The 16,110-nt window shown below is 51.2% G+C and overlaps 1 protein-coding gene across 2 annotated transcripts in view; it reads left to right on the top strand.

Moving 5' to 3' along the window:
• Positions 1 to 16,110, top strand: part of EPHB1 (EPH receptor B1) — a gene marked incomplete at both ends in the record, with an annotated part of 421,851 nt that overhangs the window by 130,260 nt on the left and 275,481 nt on the right. For both annotated transcript variants that reach the window (XM_082655000.1, XM_082654999.1), the window contains one exon: positions 5,115 to 5,179. In XM_082655000.1, the coding sequence (XP_082511126.1) occupies positions 5,115 to 5,179 (65 nt within the window). The remainder of the gene's footprint in view (positions 1 to 5,114; positions 5,180 to 16,110) is intronic.

Below are 16,110 nucleotides of genomic sequence, written 5' to 3'. Positions count from 1 at the left end.
GGCTCTTGCCAGAGACCCCCTTCTGTCTCCCCACGGGGCCTCCCCTCCCCTCTGGCTCAGTCTTCCTCACCCCCGCCCCTTAGGCTTGGGATGGCTCCCACTTCATTCCAGTTGACCTGTCTCTGCTCCCTCCTGGTTGCTCTGGCAGTCACTCTGCCATCTCTGCCCAGGCGCCAGGTGGACCTCTCCATTCTTGCCTCCCACCGTGGCCCACCCTTATCCAGGAGACCACAGCATTGCTTTTGCCCATACACAGTGTGAGTCTCCCTTTTGGGACGGGTCCACTGACTCCCCACATGGAGAAGAATTGTGTCCATTCTCTTGAGTTTCTCAGTCTTCTTCTCATGGCCTCAGCCAGAATAGGATGTCTAGTGGAAATTTGTTTCTTATCTCTCCCTGAACTGGGCCATGAGTCCCTCCAGGGGATCCACTGCTCTGATTCACTGCTGTATCCTCCACGTGTTACTCCTTGGTCTTTACAAGGAAGGAGGTAGATGAGATATCCGTAGATATCCACGATCGTTGATTCTTCCGTATATCTTATACGTATTTTACAGGTAACGATCGTTAGATTCTTTTCATAGCTAAGAAACAGAAGCTTGGAGTGATTAAGTTATAACAATAAAAGCATTTGTTTTGCGGTGCTTTGTGTCATGCAGTCCATCCATGGTCCTGAGCACTAACTGGCCCTAGCCCCGTTCTGCAGGTGAGGATGGAGGTAGGAGGAGAGAGAGACGGAGGGGGAGAGAGAGATGGCCACTAAGTGGTGGAAGTGGGACCCGGACCCTGTCTGTCTGCCCATACCAGCGCCCTCTCTGCCTTCTGTGTGCCCTCCCCAGCTTTCCTCCCGTGGGCAGTGAGCACGCGCTCCCAGAGAGCAGAGGCTGGCGGTGGGTGGGAGTCCCAGAGTCATGTCCCCTGAAGGCATCGGATCTGACAGCAGCACGTGCACCTCCAGCTGGTTTTGTCCCCATGCCACTGTTTGAGAGTAGAAGTGATGGTAAATATTTAATTGTGCTTCCATCATAACTTTCTGCCAGAACTCTCAATATGCTTTATAAATGCAAATGAGTACTCTCTTCTTCTCCAGGGAGATGTAAACCTCCTCAAATCACTTTAATTCAGCCCCCACCAGAGTGTAATGCCATAATCAGGAGCGCTCTGTGCCAGAAAAGAAACTGCCCTTAATCATATCAAGCGGATGGTTTACGGTCTTGTGGTCTTTTGTCTCCACGCGGGCAGGATGCAGAGAAATGGATTCCTCTTGCTGCAACTTCTGTCCAAGAGGGTGGATGGAAAACATTATTTAGAAACAGATTCAATTACAGCCCTTGAGCAGGTAACTATGAATATCATGAACTCTTAGATTGTATTCCTGGGGTTAACAGAACAAACCTGTCCTTGGAAGATTGAGGAGTGAAGGAAGATTCTTACTTTTGATTCTGGACTCTAGTTTCCTCCCCGCCCATGTCCTCTGCCTGTTTACTGCACTCCAACATGATCCTGAGTTTGGGGAGTGCCATGTTATACATTATTATCGCATTATGCCTTATCCTGGGGGCTTTTGTGGCTTCTTGGCTTTACGAGCAAGGACTTCCATTCCAGGGCCACAGCAGAGCCACTGGACGCCCAGGTCTGCCTGGTGAGCAGCAAGCTGAGATTTGGGGCTGTCGGCATCAGGATGGGAGGCTGTGTGACCCAGCGGGAGGCACTGCACCTTTCTGTGCCCTAGTCCCCAACCCTGCCAAATGGGTTCAGTGACTCCTGCTTCAGGCCCACCTGGCGAAGACATTTTAATCATGGAGATGAATTTCTACAGGGCATCATGGAGTGCCTTCTGAGAAGTGTATTATGTAAATTTGGTGTGTCATTATGATCATTATTAGTGCTGTGAAGTGGAGAGAGGGAGGGCTGCTCCATGCAGGGATCTGCCTCCCCAGCTGTTGGAAGAATCGGAGGAGAGAACAAACTGGAGAAGTCTGCTACAGTGCTTCCCTTCCTTCAGATATGCACGGGGCATGGCTCTCAATCCAGTTCACTTTATTTGCTTTACTCCCCTCCGTTTGCAGTGTGAGACCCCCTTCCACTGGGGTGGCAGAAAAGCTGTCTAGGTTGCAGGCGGGCTGTGTAGCGTCAGGTTGTGCGGGAGGTGCCTCACTGACCTGTTAGCGCCCATCCACCCCGGCATGCATTGGGACACCCTGGACTCCATCTGACCCTTGTGTATAGTCTAGGCAGGTCACCACTGGGTGGTTCTGGGCTCCCTTCTTTAGACCCGTTCTGGCTCAAAGGCTTCCTCTGCTCCGTCTGTGCCATGTCAGCCTGGTGGGGTCACTCCAGGCTGGGATGCTGGGTGTCCAAGGCCCTGTCACCTGGACAGACTTCCTCTATCCCTTTTCTGGGATTGAGCACTTGGAGACGAGAGTGTAGGGGACCCTTTTGCTCAGCACAGCTCCTTGTTTATCACTCTATTTTCACCCCTTCCATCCTACCCATAGGGTGGGTTTCTTCCCAAACCTTTGGTTTATGCCAGGAGTCCTTCTATTTTCCAAGGGGCCCAACCAAGACTCTGCCTTCTGCCTTCGTACCTCCCATCTCCTGCCTGAAGCACTGAGCAGTGAATGGATGTTCACAGCGGGAAGGATGTTCAGGAGGAAAGGAAACAGAAGAGGGAGAAACCAAAACAACCCGTCATGTCTATTTCCTGTGCCTGTGTTTGTTGAGCACCTGTGCAGCTAGGGCGTGCTGTGCCTGGTCCTTTGATACATGCCCTGGGAAATTCAAGTGCATAAGACACCTCCACTAGCCTAAACAGCCCCATTGTGTGATTTTAAAAGGTGCCCCTCTGGAACACTGGATACCCATGTGAAAAGAAAAAAAAAATGTATATTTGACTCAGAGCTCCCACCTTATGCAAAAATTAACTCAAAATAGATCATAGACCTAAGTAGGAGAAAAGTCTTTGTGGTCTTGGGTTAGGCAAAGATTTCTTAGATATAACACCAAACCATAAAAGAGAAAATTGAAAAATTAGACTTCTCCAAAATTTAAAACTTCTGCTTTTTGAAAGACACTGTTAAAGGGACGAAAAGATAAGCCATAGAGTGGGAGAAAATATTTGCAGAGCGTACATCTGATAAAGGACTTGTATCCAGAAGATATAAAGAAGTTACCAGGCATTCCCTGGTGGTCCAGTGGTTAAGAATCTGCCTTCCAATGCAAGTGACGTGGGTTCGATCCCTGGCTGGGGAACTAAGATCCCACATGCTGTGGGGCAACTAAGACCACACACCACAACAAAGAGCCCGCCTGCTGCAGTGAAAGATCCTGCATGCTGCAACGAAGATCCCATGTGCCACAACTAAGACCCGACGTAGCCAAATAAATTAAAAAAAAAAAAAAAGTTACCAAACTCAACAATAAGGAAACAAGCAACCCAATTTAAAAATGGAAAGATTAAACAGATGCTTCACTAAGAAAGATATACAGATGACAAAAAATCATGTGAAAAGCTGCTTAACATCATTCTTTATTAAGGAAATGAAAATTAAAACCACAATGAGATACCACTGCACATCTGTTAAAATGGCCAAAATTAAAAATGACTGACACTGCCAAGTGTTGGTGAGGATGTGGAGGAACTGGGACTCTCATGTAATAGCCCTAAACTGGAAATGACAGGTGAACAGTAGACAAAATGCACTCTCTCCATACAATGGAATATTACTCGGTGATAAAAAAGAATGAACTATTGTTACACACAAACATGATGAATCTTAAAAACAACTGTGCTGAGTGAAAGAAGCCAGGTTAAGAAAACAGTATATACTATATGATTCCATTGATGTAAAATTCTAGAAAATGCGCCAGTTAACCTATAGTGACAGAAAGCGGATCAGTCATTGCCTGGGGACAGTGACAGGGTGGGGCAGGGGTAGGAGGGAAGGAGGGATTACAGAGGGACAGGAAACTTCTGGGAATGACAGATACGTTTATTATCTTGATTGTGGTGATGGTTATAAATATATGTCAAAACTTACAAATTGTATGCTTTAGTTATGTGCAGTTTATTGCATGTGATTTCTACCTCGATAAAGCTGTTAAAAAAACAAAACAAACAAAACAAAGGGGCTTTTGGATTTGCTGATCAGAGCTCTTATCAGCCTTTGGGGAGGAGTTTCCCTTGAGAGATGGGGCTGACAGAAGTCAATAATAGATTGAAAAGGAAAGAGAGGAAAAAGAAAAAGCTGCCCCGTTTTCGGGACACTTTACTACTAATTGCCAGAAAACAGGTCTAATAAACACCAGCTCTGTGATCACTACATGGTGCCTGGTGATCTCAGCGTGTGTACTGCAGCCACCCTGGTGGCCCCTGGGAGCTCACAGCCAAGTCAGGGTGTCTGTCTTTCCCTTACTGGCCAGAGGGATTGGTGACCAGGAAGCAGGCCCTTGGGATCTGAGGTGTGCATTTATGTTTGGGGTAAGGGCTTTGCCAAAGCTGTGTGAGCCCGCAGCAGAGTCTTGGGAAAGGCGCTGGCCATGTATCTGGGCCCAGGGGCAAAGGGACCTGCAGGAGGGCTGAGTGTTGGGGCCAGAGGGGTTGAAGGGAAATCGGCCAAGAGTGTCAACACAGAGGCCTGAGGGGAGGCGGAGAAGAAGGGTGGGGAGAAAGGAAGGCAGGCAGATGAGGTTGGAGGGTGGGGAAGGAGCACGGAGGAAGAGGGAAGAAGGAGGTGGCCGGGGAAGGCTTGAGGAAGGGATTAGGTTTGGCTACTGGGTCAACATGGCCTGGGAAGACCCTGGAGGTAGAGTGCTATGGGAAGAAGCTGCGTCTCAGGGTTAAAGTGATGAGTAGGCAGATGACTTCACCCCACCCAGGTGGCTTGGTGTCATTCAGGTAGAGACTTAGCATCAGGACACCTGAGGTCTGCGCCTAGCTCTGCCACGAGTTGCGTCCTCCTAGCAGACCTCTTCCTTCTCCGAGCCGTGGGCTTGGCAAAGGAGCCCCGGGCTCCTATCACTGATATTTACAGTCATAAGTAACTTCAAGAACATAAGGGCCACTGTCCAGTCACCCTTCTGATTCACCATTTTTTTCTTTTTTTGATCTGCAGAAACTTTAATGGACACCAGGACGGCTACTGCAGAGCTGGGCTGGACCGCCAATCCCGCATCAGGGGTGAGTTTCAGACCATCCATCCTTCAATCCTGATGAGTAGTCGTGGGAGCAGAGCCTGACTTGCCCGTTTGGGACGTGGAGTATAGGCGTGAATGGCTGTGTCCATGGTCCATCCACAGAGAGGCAGGAGCAGGGCCTTCAGACCTGAGCTGCTCCCTGGTGTGGAGTTGCAGACCATCAGGTGACCAGGGCCTGTGTGGGACTGGGGCCAGTGGCTGCCAATAGCTGGGCTCTCAAGCCAGTGGTGATGGGGCAGACATCCGTGCCACCCATGGGGCTGCAGAAAGGCAAGGGCATGAGGGGGAGCTGGAGTTCAGAAGGGCCGAGGTTCTCTTTCACCTGACATTTCCTTAGAGAGATGTTCTGTATTCATTTGTTCAGTGCTCATGCAGCTGGCCAGACCCTGTAGCTACAAAGATGAAAAAGCCTTGAGGAGCTCATGGCCTCCTGTGGGATCCACCATGTTCATGAATGAGCTGAAATGCATGTCTCCTTTGTGGCAGTGGAGAGGTCGACAGGCAGCTGTGGGCACAGCGCTGGGAGTGAGGCACTTCAGAGGGAGACGTGAAGCCTTTATAGAGAAGGTGCACACGAGCTGGGTTTTGGAGAGGGAGTAGGAGTTCGACAGGTAGTGAATGGGGAACTGGAAAGATATTCCAAGTACGAGGAATAGCTGGTTAAAAGGGATGGGGTCACGAAAAGATGTAAGAGCAAGAGTCTGTGTGTCTGGACCAGGCAGGGTGTGGGCAGTGCTGAAGTTGGGCTGGGGTGTGGATTGGCTGGGGCACAGGGTGGGGAACTGGGACTGCCGTGCTGAGCTAGCAGTTTGCATTTATCCTATAGGTAATGGACGGATCTTGTCATGCTTGCTGACAGGATTGTAGGGAACAGTTGAGAGAAAGACCTTTAAGAGGTTCTTTGAGCTGTCTCAGATGGGTTGGAAGCGTCAAATCAAAACGGGATACTTAGGACAGTTGGAGCAAAGCTAAGCAGGAGGTATTGGCAGCGTTTGGCAATGGATGGACTGCGGAGAAGAGAGGCAGAGAGAAGAGTAGGGAGGAGATTCGCATCCCTGGCTTCAGTGATGGGCTCTCTGAGGGGCCTAATCACGAAGGGAGAAGGCAGGAGGAGTGCGTGAACACTTCATCCCAGCAAGGGGGTGAAGCTGGCAGGGGTGGGGTGGGCTAGGCCCCCTTAGCTTCCCCACACCTCCTCTCTCCTCCCTGCCTTTGGTCACCTCCAGCCCAGGGCCTCTCTGCACCCTGGGGTGCACGTCACAGCCAGTCTTAACACACCCACTTCTGCCTTAGGGACACTGGGATTCGGGCCCGAGGCAGGCTGTGGCTTCACCCGCACCCTCTCCCCTGGTTTCTCACTTTCACTGCCCTAGGTGCAGGCATCAAGCCTTGGGGCAGGAGGGCAAAGTCTGGCGTGAGCTGTGTTTCCCAAAGCAGGGGTGGGAGCAGGGGCACATCTTGCCCACTCTGACGAAGTCCAAATCCTGCTGGGAACACTGTGGGCCACTGGGGAACACTTCCCGCTCCCAGTAGGGACTTTATGCAAAGCCGACGAGGTGGCAGCTCTTCAGGTGGCCTGGACATTAAGAACTTGCCACTCTTTTACAAGTGATGTTGTTGCTTGAAGGTTTGCATGTTTTCTCACGAGGCAATGATGTGATTTATGGTTCATTTTTCCCTTGATTTTTGTACACACCACCTGTCTTCTTTAAACTTCTCATCTCCTTTCCCAAGGAAGATCGTCCTTTAGGGAAACATTCAAAGTCAAGAGATGCCTTGTAGAGACAGCAGCTGGCTGGGCTGCTCTCTGCTTACCCTTCCCTGGTTACCAGCCATGCTCGCCGGCCTTGACCTTATTGCTCTCCTCCCAGGGACACACATCCAGATAGTTCTCCTGGCACCCTGAGCAGCTTCTGAGCCTGTCTGGTTTAGGGCGAGGAGCCGGAGGGTCAGGCAGGCCCTTGGCCTGGGCGAGAGGGTGGATCGAGGGCTACACTTCCACCCAAGCTCTTGCCCTGCCTCCCTGTGTTCTCGTCCCTGGAGAGTTGCCTCTGATTCCGTGAACACACCAGTGACTCCCAAGTTTGTCCCTGGCCCAGCTCACATATCCACCTGCCCTGTCTTTCATTGGCTGCTCAGCGTGGCCCGAGCAGAATTCACCATCCTTTCCTTCCCCCACTGGCACACGCGGGCGCCGTCTTAGCGCAATGTGAAGGCCAGAAACCAGAGCCATTCTTGACTTTCCTCTTTCATCTTCAGGCCTCAGCTCACTCGGCCCATCCTCGGGATACCTTCCCTGCATCCCCAGCCATGTTAGGTCCTCCATCACAGGTCGTCTCAGGGCTGGGGAGCTTTACTTCACAGCCCTTTTCACAGCTGCAAATTTTACATCTCTCTGTGTTAGTATTGGACCCATCTCCGCCCTTCCCCCACTTTGGCCATAGTGTGGTCTCCATGGTGGCCTGGACTCTATTCGTTCACCATTGGACACTGGCGCCTAGTTCCCTACGTATATTTCAATGTATTATTTGTTGACAGTTCTTGACTTGGGCGAGTGGGGGGCTGATGGTGTCGTTCTTGGAGATGAGGACAAAGGAGGAGGGGCACGCTTGGTGGAAGGAGGCCGAGCTCATGAATCTGAAGTGCCCCTGGGCACCCCTGGGGAGGGGCCCATTAGCATGTGACTCCAGGGCAGGGGAATGAGAATGCAGCCTCACGTGTGGGAGGCGAGCCCAGGGGGTGGCTGCAGTCTCCCAGGGAGAGTGTCTGGAGGGAGAAGAGGTGAGAACTTGGGATGGGTGACCTGACTGAAGTGTGAAATAGAGAAAGAGGAGCCTGAAAAGGGCATGAGAAGGAGTGGCCTGGGAGGCAGGAGAAAACCAAGAGGTGGTCTTCTCACGGGAGGAGGCATCAAGGAGGAAGTGGGGCAAAAGTGCTGCTAGGTGTTGAAAGTTTCCACTGGGCTTGGTTACAGGGACACTATTGGTGACCTGTGCTGATGGCTTCAGAGGGGACCGGAGTCAGAAGCCAGAAATCAGGGTGTTGAAGGGTCAGGGGGAGGTGAGGATATGGAAGCAGCAGCTCATGAGGAGAGAGAATACAGAGCGTGGGGGGCGGAGGGAACGGGGGGCTGTGGGCGTGGGTGCCTTTCAGGGCCCGGGACTCCTTTGCTGTTGAAATGGCAGTGCAGTGACCGGGTGCCTTCAGAGATGGGCATGCTCAGGATTGGAGACAGAAGCCATCAAAGGGAAAAGTCTTTCAACTTCCTATCTTCTCTCTGAGGTTGGAGGGGAGGTTTGGAGAGTGGAGGTGGGGAGTCTTTTTATTTTCTTTTTCTTCTTTTTTCATTTTTATTATCAACAAGCATTGGCCAGAAATTTTAAACAATGTGTGTGATAAAATACTTTCCCCTGCCCACATGCCACTACCACTACAGAGTGGATTGAGAGCCAGGGAGTCGGAGAAGGGAGAATGCTTAAATCCAGAGTAGGACGGCCAGGCTTGAATCCCAGCTCTGATGTTTACTAGCTGTGTGATGTTGGATGAGTTACTCCACTTCACTGAAGCTTCATTTTCCCACTTGTGAACTGAGTACCATACAAGTTCAGGCATTGTTGATAGCTTTACGCAAGTTATGAGGTAGGGAGTCTTGAGTAGCAGGTTTTAGGAGGGAGGAAAAGGTGTGAAGTAAGTGCCACTGCTGGTGACTTGGAGAGAGGCTGGCCTTGTCTGGAAGGAATGTGGCTGGAATAAGGGCCTAGCTGAGGTTGAGGCCGTGTGTCTGTGACGGCCCTGATCAGGTGTACCTGGCGGCGGAGTCATCCTGAGTTATGTTTGTGCAAGAATGGTGGGTCCGGGGCTTCCCTGGTGGCGCAGTGGTTGAGACTCCGCCTGCCGATGCAGGGGACACGGGTTCATGCCCCGGTCTGGGAAGATCCCACATGCTGTGGAGCGGCTGGGCCCGTGAGCCATGGCTGCTGAGCCTGTGCGTCCGGAGCCTGTGCTCCGCAATGGGAGAGGCCACAACAGTGAGAGGCCCACGTACCGCAAAAAAAAAAAAAAGAATGGTGGGTCCGGAGGGTCAGGAGCTGAGGACGTTGGCAGCAGGGGGTGGGCTCTTGCAACGTGGCATCGACCCCACGAGAAGAGTGAAGCCAGGACGGACTGACCATGTAACAAAGTATGGGGGGCCCAGTTGAAGGTCTTGGTGAGACTGGAGGAGGACCAGAGGCTGTGGCCTTGAGTCAGGGCTTAGATTTAAGACAAACAGAGTACTTCTGGGTGATGAAGGGGTCCAGAGAGTGGGGCCAGGGCCGGGCATTTGAGAAGCCAGGAGGGTGGGCGGGTGGTCCACATCTTCTTGAGATCCAGTGGGGAAGGAAATCGCCCCCCCCCCCAACCCCAGAAAGGGGACAAAGGCCTCAGATGGTCCCTGCAGTCAGGATACCATGCATGCGTAAGATGTTGAAGGGTGGGCGGACATTGTTCTGGTAGCCTGTGGGTCTCCAGGGAACTGGGTTGGCTTCATCCAGAAGAGGCACCATGATTCTGCCAGGGGGCACAGCTAGCATTTCAATGAACCCTATCCACAGTGCACTGTCTGTTAGGTGGGCTCCCCAGAGGGAGACCAAGAGACTTCCTTTTATGGGGTCAGTAGGTATCTTCACCCCTGTACTTGAGGACTGCTAGATGTGGGAAGGAGTTGGACTGCCCACCCACACATAGCCCGCAAATTGTTTTCAGCTATATTGCTGGAAAGTGGATTATAATATTACGTGTCAAAAGCAGAAAGTATTTCTGCTCAAATGGCAAAATGTTGCTTTATAATCTAATTGCAACTTTAATTTAAAGCCTTTAGTTTTAACCGGAATCAGAGGCCACCTGGTGAGCAGAGGGAGAAAGTAACAAATACATTTCTAAAGTAACAAATGCCAGGGAGGGGCTGAGGTACCATCAAAGGGCATCCTGGGACCCTTACCCATGACCCTGCTGACCTCACCCTCCTCCCTCAGGCTGCCTTCAGTTACCTCTCCCAAACCCTTGTTTCCAGCCCTTCTCCAGAAGGGTCCTGACCTTCAATTTCAGGAGCTCTGGGCAGTGGGGGAGCTCCGAGAGGTCCCGTGGTCAAGCACTCGGTGCTGTGCTCAGCCACCGGCAGAGCTCAGTAAGTGCTAGTCTCCGTGGTTGCATGGTCCATCTTAGCAGTCCGCACCAGTTCCTAGATGCTGCCTGGCCCTCTCCCCATTTTCCTTTTCCACTGCCCTCCCTCCTTGCATCACTCTCTGTCCCTCAAGTGTCAGCTCCGTTCTCCTCCCCTCAGGGAGCCCTCCTGGACGCCCCTCCCCACCAGGACTCTGTGGTAGGGGCCCTCTTCTTAAAGCAGAGGGCTTGGTGCTGACTTCTAATGTACTGTCCATAAACCTGTGTTGATGTGTGCTTTCTCCTACCGGCCAGAGAATGGAGTGGCTTCATCTCTGTCCCCGGTGCCCAGCACTGGTCCAGCAGAGGACAGACTCCAGTAAATGTCTGTTGGCCAAACAAATGAGGAAGGACTGAAGCATTCATGATACTTCCCTGCATCTTCAACCCAGGGTTCTGAATTTAGGAGATGCTCAATTTAGGTTTATTGTAGCCCAATAAAATGCTTGTTGTAGGCCTCTCAATACCCAATTGATTGTCCATATCTTTGTAAAGATGTTAGTTAGTGATGCAGATGGAGCCACCTCTCCTGAGATGAGCATGAGAGAGGAGACGAGGACACCCACCAGAAGGTCCCAGTTGCTTTCAGACACTGGCTGTGATGGATTAGGAAGGTGAGCCTGGGTCCCTCTGATAGTGAGGCTTCTTCAGCTTGCTTGCTGGAAATCCAAGCAAGCCCTTTTACTTTCACAGTTTTGCCAGGGCTCACTGGCTATTTGCACGTGGGCGGCCAGTGGCCTCTGCATGTGTAGGTTTCTGTGTCTGTGGGATGTGTGGCCCCCGTGTGACCATCTACAGATCATGAGTTATCTTCAAACAACACTCCACGGGCTTTCAGACTCCAACTCCATCTGTGCTGCCCTTTGAAACCACCTTCCCGGCCCATGACATGCTCTGTTCTCTACTTTAATATTGGCAAAGGAGGACAGCCAATGGGAAGTGGGGGAGGTTGATAGAAGAAAGATGGAAAAGGAATCTGGAGCCAAGCCTGATGAGCCTTTAGGACGAGCAGGCTGGGTGTGTGCGTGGCTGTGCTCCATGTGTGTGTGCATGTGTGTATAGGTATGTGTCTGTGCATCTGTGTGTATATATATATATATATGATATATGTGTTTGCACGTGTGTGTATCCAGGTACATGTATGTATATATGTGTGTATGTGTCTGTGTATATATGTGCTTCTGAGTATTTCTATGTGATATATGTGTGTATTTCTATGTGACGTGATGTGTGTGTGTGTGTGTGTGTGTGTGTGTGTGTGTGTGTGTGTATGAAGTTAAATGAGCTTATTTCACCTTATGCCTCTGCAAGCAGTTCCCAGAGTTCTGGAAAAATCTTAAATGATGGGAGGATTATTGGACTAAGTAGAGAGCTTCCAGGGAGGCCAGTGTGAAGGGAACAAGCTTCATTTGAATGCCTGTGTCTGATAAATTAACTCCCCACGCAGGATGCACGCCCATGAGAGCTGTGCATTGGGATCTTCCTCCCTCACAGCCCTCCTTGTTCACGTGGGGACCCTCCTGGCAGCCTCCCGTCTCCTTGTCTGTCAGGTCCAGGCACCCTCACCAGCTGCCCACATCCTGCGAATAAGGACAGCACGCACTGGAGAGAAATCCACCCTAATAACATCCCATTCGTTCCAAGGCCAAGCAAAATCAATTGAAATTTAGCTGGTCTGATGGGTGAGAAGTTTATGGAGCAGCAGTGAAGGCATCAGGCCTTGACATCAAATAATCCGGCTCCCCTTCCCGCTCGGCAGCTCCCTGGCTGTGTGATCTTGGGCCCGTCATGCAGACTCCTTCAGTCCTGGTTTCCTCCTCTGCTCAGCAGAGTGAGGATGGGAAATGTTCCATATATGAAACCATGTCGGTAAAAAGTTTTCCTTCATTCCTGGTTTCCTCCTCTGCTCAGCAGAGTGAGGATGGGAAATGTTCCATATATGAAACCATGTCGGTAAAAAGTTTTCCTTCATTCCTGGTTTCCTCCTCTGCTCAGCAGAGTGAGGATGGGAAATGTTCCATATATGAAACCATGTCGGTAAAAAGTTTTCCTGGGTAAACACTCAGGAAGTGTTAGCATAGTACGCACCCTCTGGAGGTCTGGATTTTCTCTCTTCTTCCTTTGATGACTCAATCATGCTAATTAAGACAGAAAAGTCTGAGCTAAATTAGGCAAATCCAAGAGACATTTAACTCTGGGCAAAATGATTCTGTGAATGGAGTTGTACGGTTTTTGAATTTCCGGCCATGCCGGTGGCAGGCAGGCAGAGCGGGACAGAGTTGGTCATCCTTTCTCAGACTGGTACCCCTGCCTGGGACTTGGGGGTGTTGGACCTGGTTGCTGACTGCTGGGAGCCACACTTCTGTATCAGTCAGGGCTTCCTGGTGGCCAGGGACAGCAAAGCGTAAGTCAGTCTTAAGGAAGGTATCTTGGCTCATGTAAATGAATGGTCCAGTGGCTGATGTGGCTTCATGGGTGGCTGGTCCACTTCCTTAGATCAATCTCTCTCTCTCTTCCCACCCACTTTTTCCTCTCTCTACTCCCCTGGTGTTGGCTCCATGCTGGGCCTCCTCTTGGTAATAAGAAGTCTGCAGAGGCTCCCGCCCCTACAACCACATCCATCCATGTACCCTGGGGAAGCACAAGCATTTCCTCCTGGTCCCCCCAGCAGAAGCCCTGGAATTAGCCCTGAATGGGCCTGACTGGACAGTTTGACTCCCGTGCCTGCCCTGATCCAGTCCCTGCATTCAGGAAGTACTGAGTGGTACTCCCAGGTCCTGTGTTCCAACCCCGTGTTGTGCTGAGCCCACCGGAAGCCTGGACTGACAGGCTGGCGGGAGTAATTCCCCAGAAGGAAGCGGGATGTGGGTACCCGAGAACTGGATAGGTGCTCAGCAGAGAAAGAGGAACTCTAACACTGTATCACAGGCCCCTGTGCTTTACAGCCAGGCGTGCATCAGTCATCACAACAGCCCCGTTTTACAGATGAGGAGACTGAGGCACAGAACGCTGTTAAATTGCCTCTGGTCACATGGCTAGAAAGCGCCAGTGCTAATAACATCCAGCCTGCTCTCCTGCTGACAACCAGGCTGTACCCTCTTTCCCAGTGAAATGCTACAGTGTCTCCAGAGGGTGGCTTCCAAAGGAACTCCCAGCTCGAGTTGCTGGGGGTTCCTTGAATTCAGGTTCAGTATCCAAAAGGTTTTTCTCACAGTTCGGGACATGGGTGGTATCCTTTCCCTGAGCTGTTACCCAGGAATTAGTACTGCTTTCTCCTCTGGGAGGGGCCCTGCCTCCCAGCAGGTGGGCCTCTGCCCTCCCTACTCCCTCTCCCCTTCCCACCCCTCCCCTGCCCTCTTCAGGTAACCCCCTGAGATAAGTCAGAGCTCCCACCCTGGGCCTCCCACCCACTCTTTATCTTTTTCTCTCGCTACCAAAAGGCCTGTAATTAGGAAACATTAGCAGGCTCAAAACAGCTTTCATACCTGAAACGTCCTCTGTAATTGCACTCAGCAGTGCTCTTCTCTGGCTATTAATGTCACTTTTATGAAACAATGAGGAACAAAACACCCCAAGGCACTTAAAACATTTTTTTTTATATATAATATGTGTCTTTTAGGAATGGAAGTTTAAAATCACCTGCTTGACAGAGAGAGTGATAGAAAAGGCCTGGGGGCTCAGGACAGAGCCACGGGGGGCGGGACCCTGGGGAGGTGGAAGGTGCTCCACGGGGTTCAGACGCTGCTCTGGGAAGTGTGACAGCCCTGGGGTGGGTTGGCCGAGGCTGGTGGATCCCAGGGGAGGAGAGGTGGGCTGGACAAGGGCACAGTTCTGCTCTGTTTCATCTTGTGTGGTTGCTGTCTGTCACAGGGCTTTTATATGAGCTCTTTTCTGTGGGCACGTGTGTGCCTTTGACAGAGAGGTGACTAGAATGTTACAGATGACCAGTGTCATTGGTTAGAATATGAATGATTACATTGAGTAGAATATTAATCATTGCAACTGGTTGCAGAAATGCTAGGGAACCATTGACCGAAACTGCCTGCCTTGGCCAGGCATGATGATAATTTGGGAGGGGCCAAAAGGAGGGAGGAGATGCCAGTCCCTATGTCCTGCTCTCACCTCCCAGAATCCTTCGCTTTGGAATCTATCTTGTCTGAGAGATGCGCGCACCAGGGGAAGGACACTGAGTCAGACCAAATATGGGCCAAGCAAGATGACTGGCCAGAGACAAGCTGGAAACTAACCCCATTACCATAGAACTGGAGACAGCCAGCCACGTGGCAGAGCAGTTCTGTCTTCCCTTACCCTGCTGCTCTCCGCCCAGGCGCCCCTTCCCAATAAAGTCTTTTGCTTTGTCAGTACGTGTGTCTCCTTGGACAATTCATTTACGAGTGTTAGACAAGAGCCCGCTCTTGGGCCCTGGAAGGGGTCCCCCTTCCTGCAACAGAAATACATCGGATATGACTGCATATATGTGTGTGTGGGTGGAGTGGAGAGAGAGACTGACTGAGGGAGAGATGCTTCTCCAACTTGCTGTGTTAAAGAACTTTGGGAGTTGTGGTGGTTTACCAGAACCTTACTGTCTGGCGGATTGATTTTCTTGCTCTTGGAAATGCCTTGCAGACTCATTCACCAGCAGAGCAGGAGATATCTCTGTCCGCAAACTCTGGGAGGGAACCACAGAGGTCACCCAGCCCCCCTCCCCCTCTCAGAGGCAGGCTTAACCCTCATTTGTCCGGACAGATAGGGGTCTTTTCTCTAAAACCTTCCCTAGAATGGCAAATCCCTGGCACACCCCTTGTCCCAACCCTGGAAACCTTTCTCCCACCAACATGTGAGGCTTAGGACCAGCTGCCTGGTGACAGCTTTTCTCAGGTTGAAGGCTGGAGCGGCCCTCAGGGCCCTGGAAGGAAACGGGGCTCCTGACACAGGCACCAGGATGCAGCTGAGGGGGTTCCTCAGGGGCTCATTGCCCTGACAGCCTGAACTCGCAGCTCCTCACTGGTCTCATAGGTGAAGGAAAGAAATATATTACAGGGGAGGATGAAGCATTAGAAGGAAGGTGAGGCAGAGTTAAGAGGCCTGGAGAAGATGGACAGGAGGAAAACGGATGGAGAAGGGGGCGTCAGGGTGGACAAAAGACATGGATCTTCTGGCTCTGGAAGGGCAAGCCGAGCTTATGCGGGAACAGGGAAGCCCTGGGGGTGCACCCTTGGCCTTACCTCCAGCTACGGCCCGAGGGAGAAGAATCCTTTGGTCTGAATCCCACTGTACTTCCCGTAGCATCAAGGAGCAAACCCAGGATTTGCAATCTAATATTCTGGGTTTATTTCCATTTTCCTCTGAGTTCTTTCACTCCTCTGAGCCCATCTTCCCCCTCTGTCACATGGGTAATGTAAGATCTTATTTACAGAGTGGTTGACAGCATAAATTGGCTTTACCTTCTTTGGAAACACCAAAGCTTAGTCAATACCACTTGCCCTGACTAGTGCTAGTGGTCTCAGTGATTCTTGTCTGAGGGACTTAACTTGCATGGGATGAGGGTAGGAATTGATGGGTGAGGGGGCCCTGAGATGCAAGATCAGATTTCCAGCCTTTCTGTCAGGTTGTGGCTCTTGCGAGAATACCATCAGAGGGTGCACCCTGTTATTACTCATAGCACTTTTATTAGGAATAGTGATAACTACTGCTACCACTAGTTACTGTGAATTA

The sequence above is a fragment of the Grampus griseus genome, assembly GCF_964374135.1.
Source record: "Grampus griseus genome assembly, chromosome: 5".
Taxonomy (NCBI): Eukaryota; Metazoa; Chordata; class Mammalia; order Artiodactyla; family Delphinidae; genus Grampus; species Grampus griseus.
The sequence above is the reverse complement of the archived record's forward strand: the minus strand, read 5'-3'. Positions and strand labels throughout refer to the sequence as shown.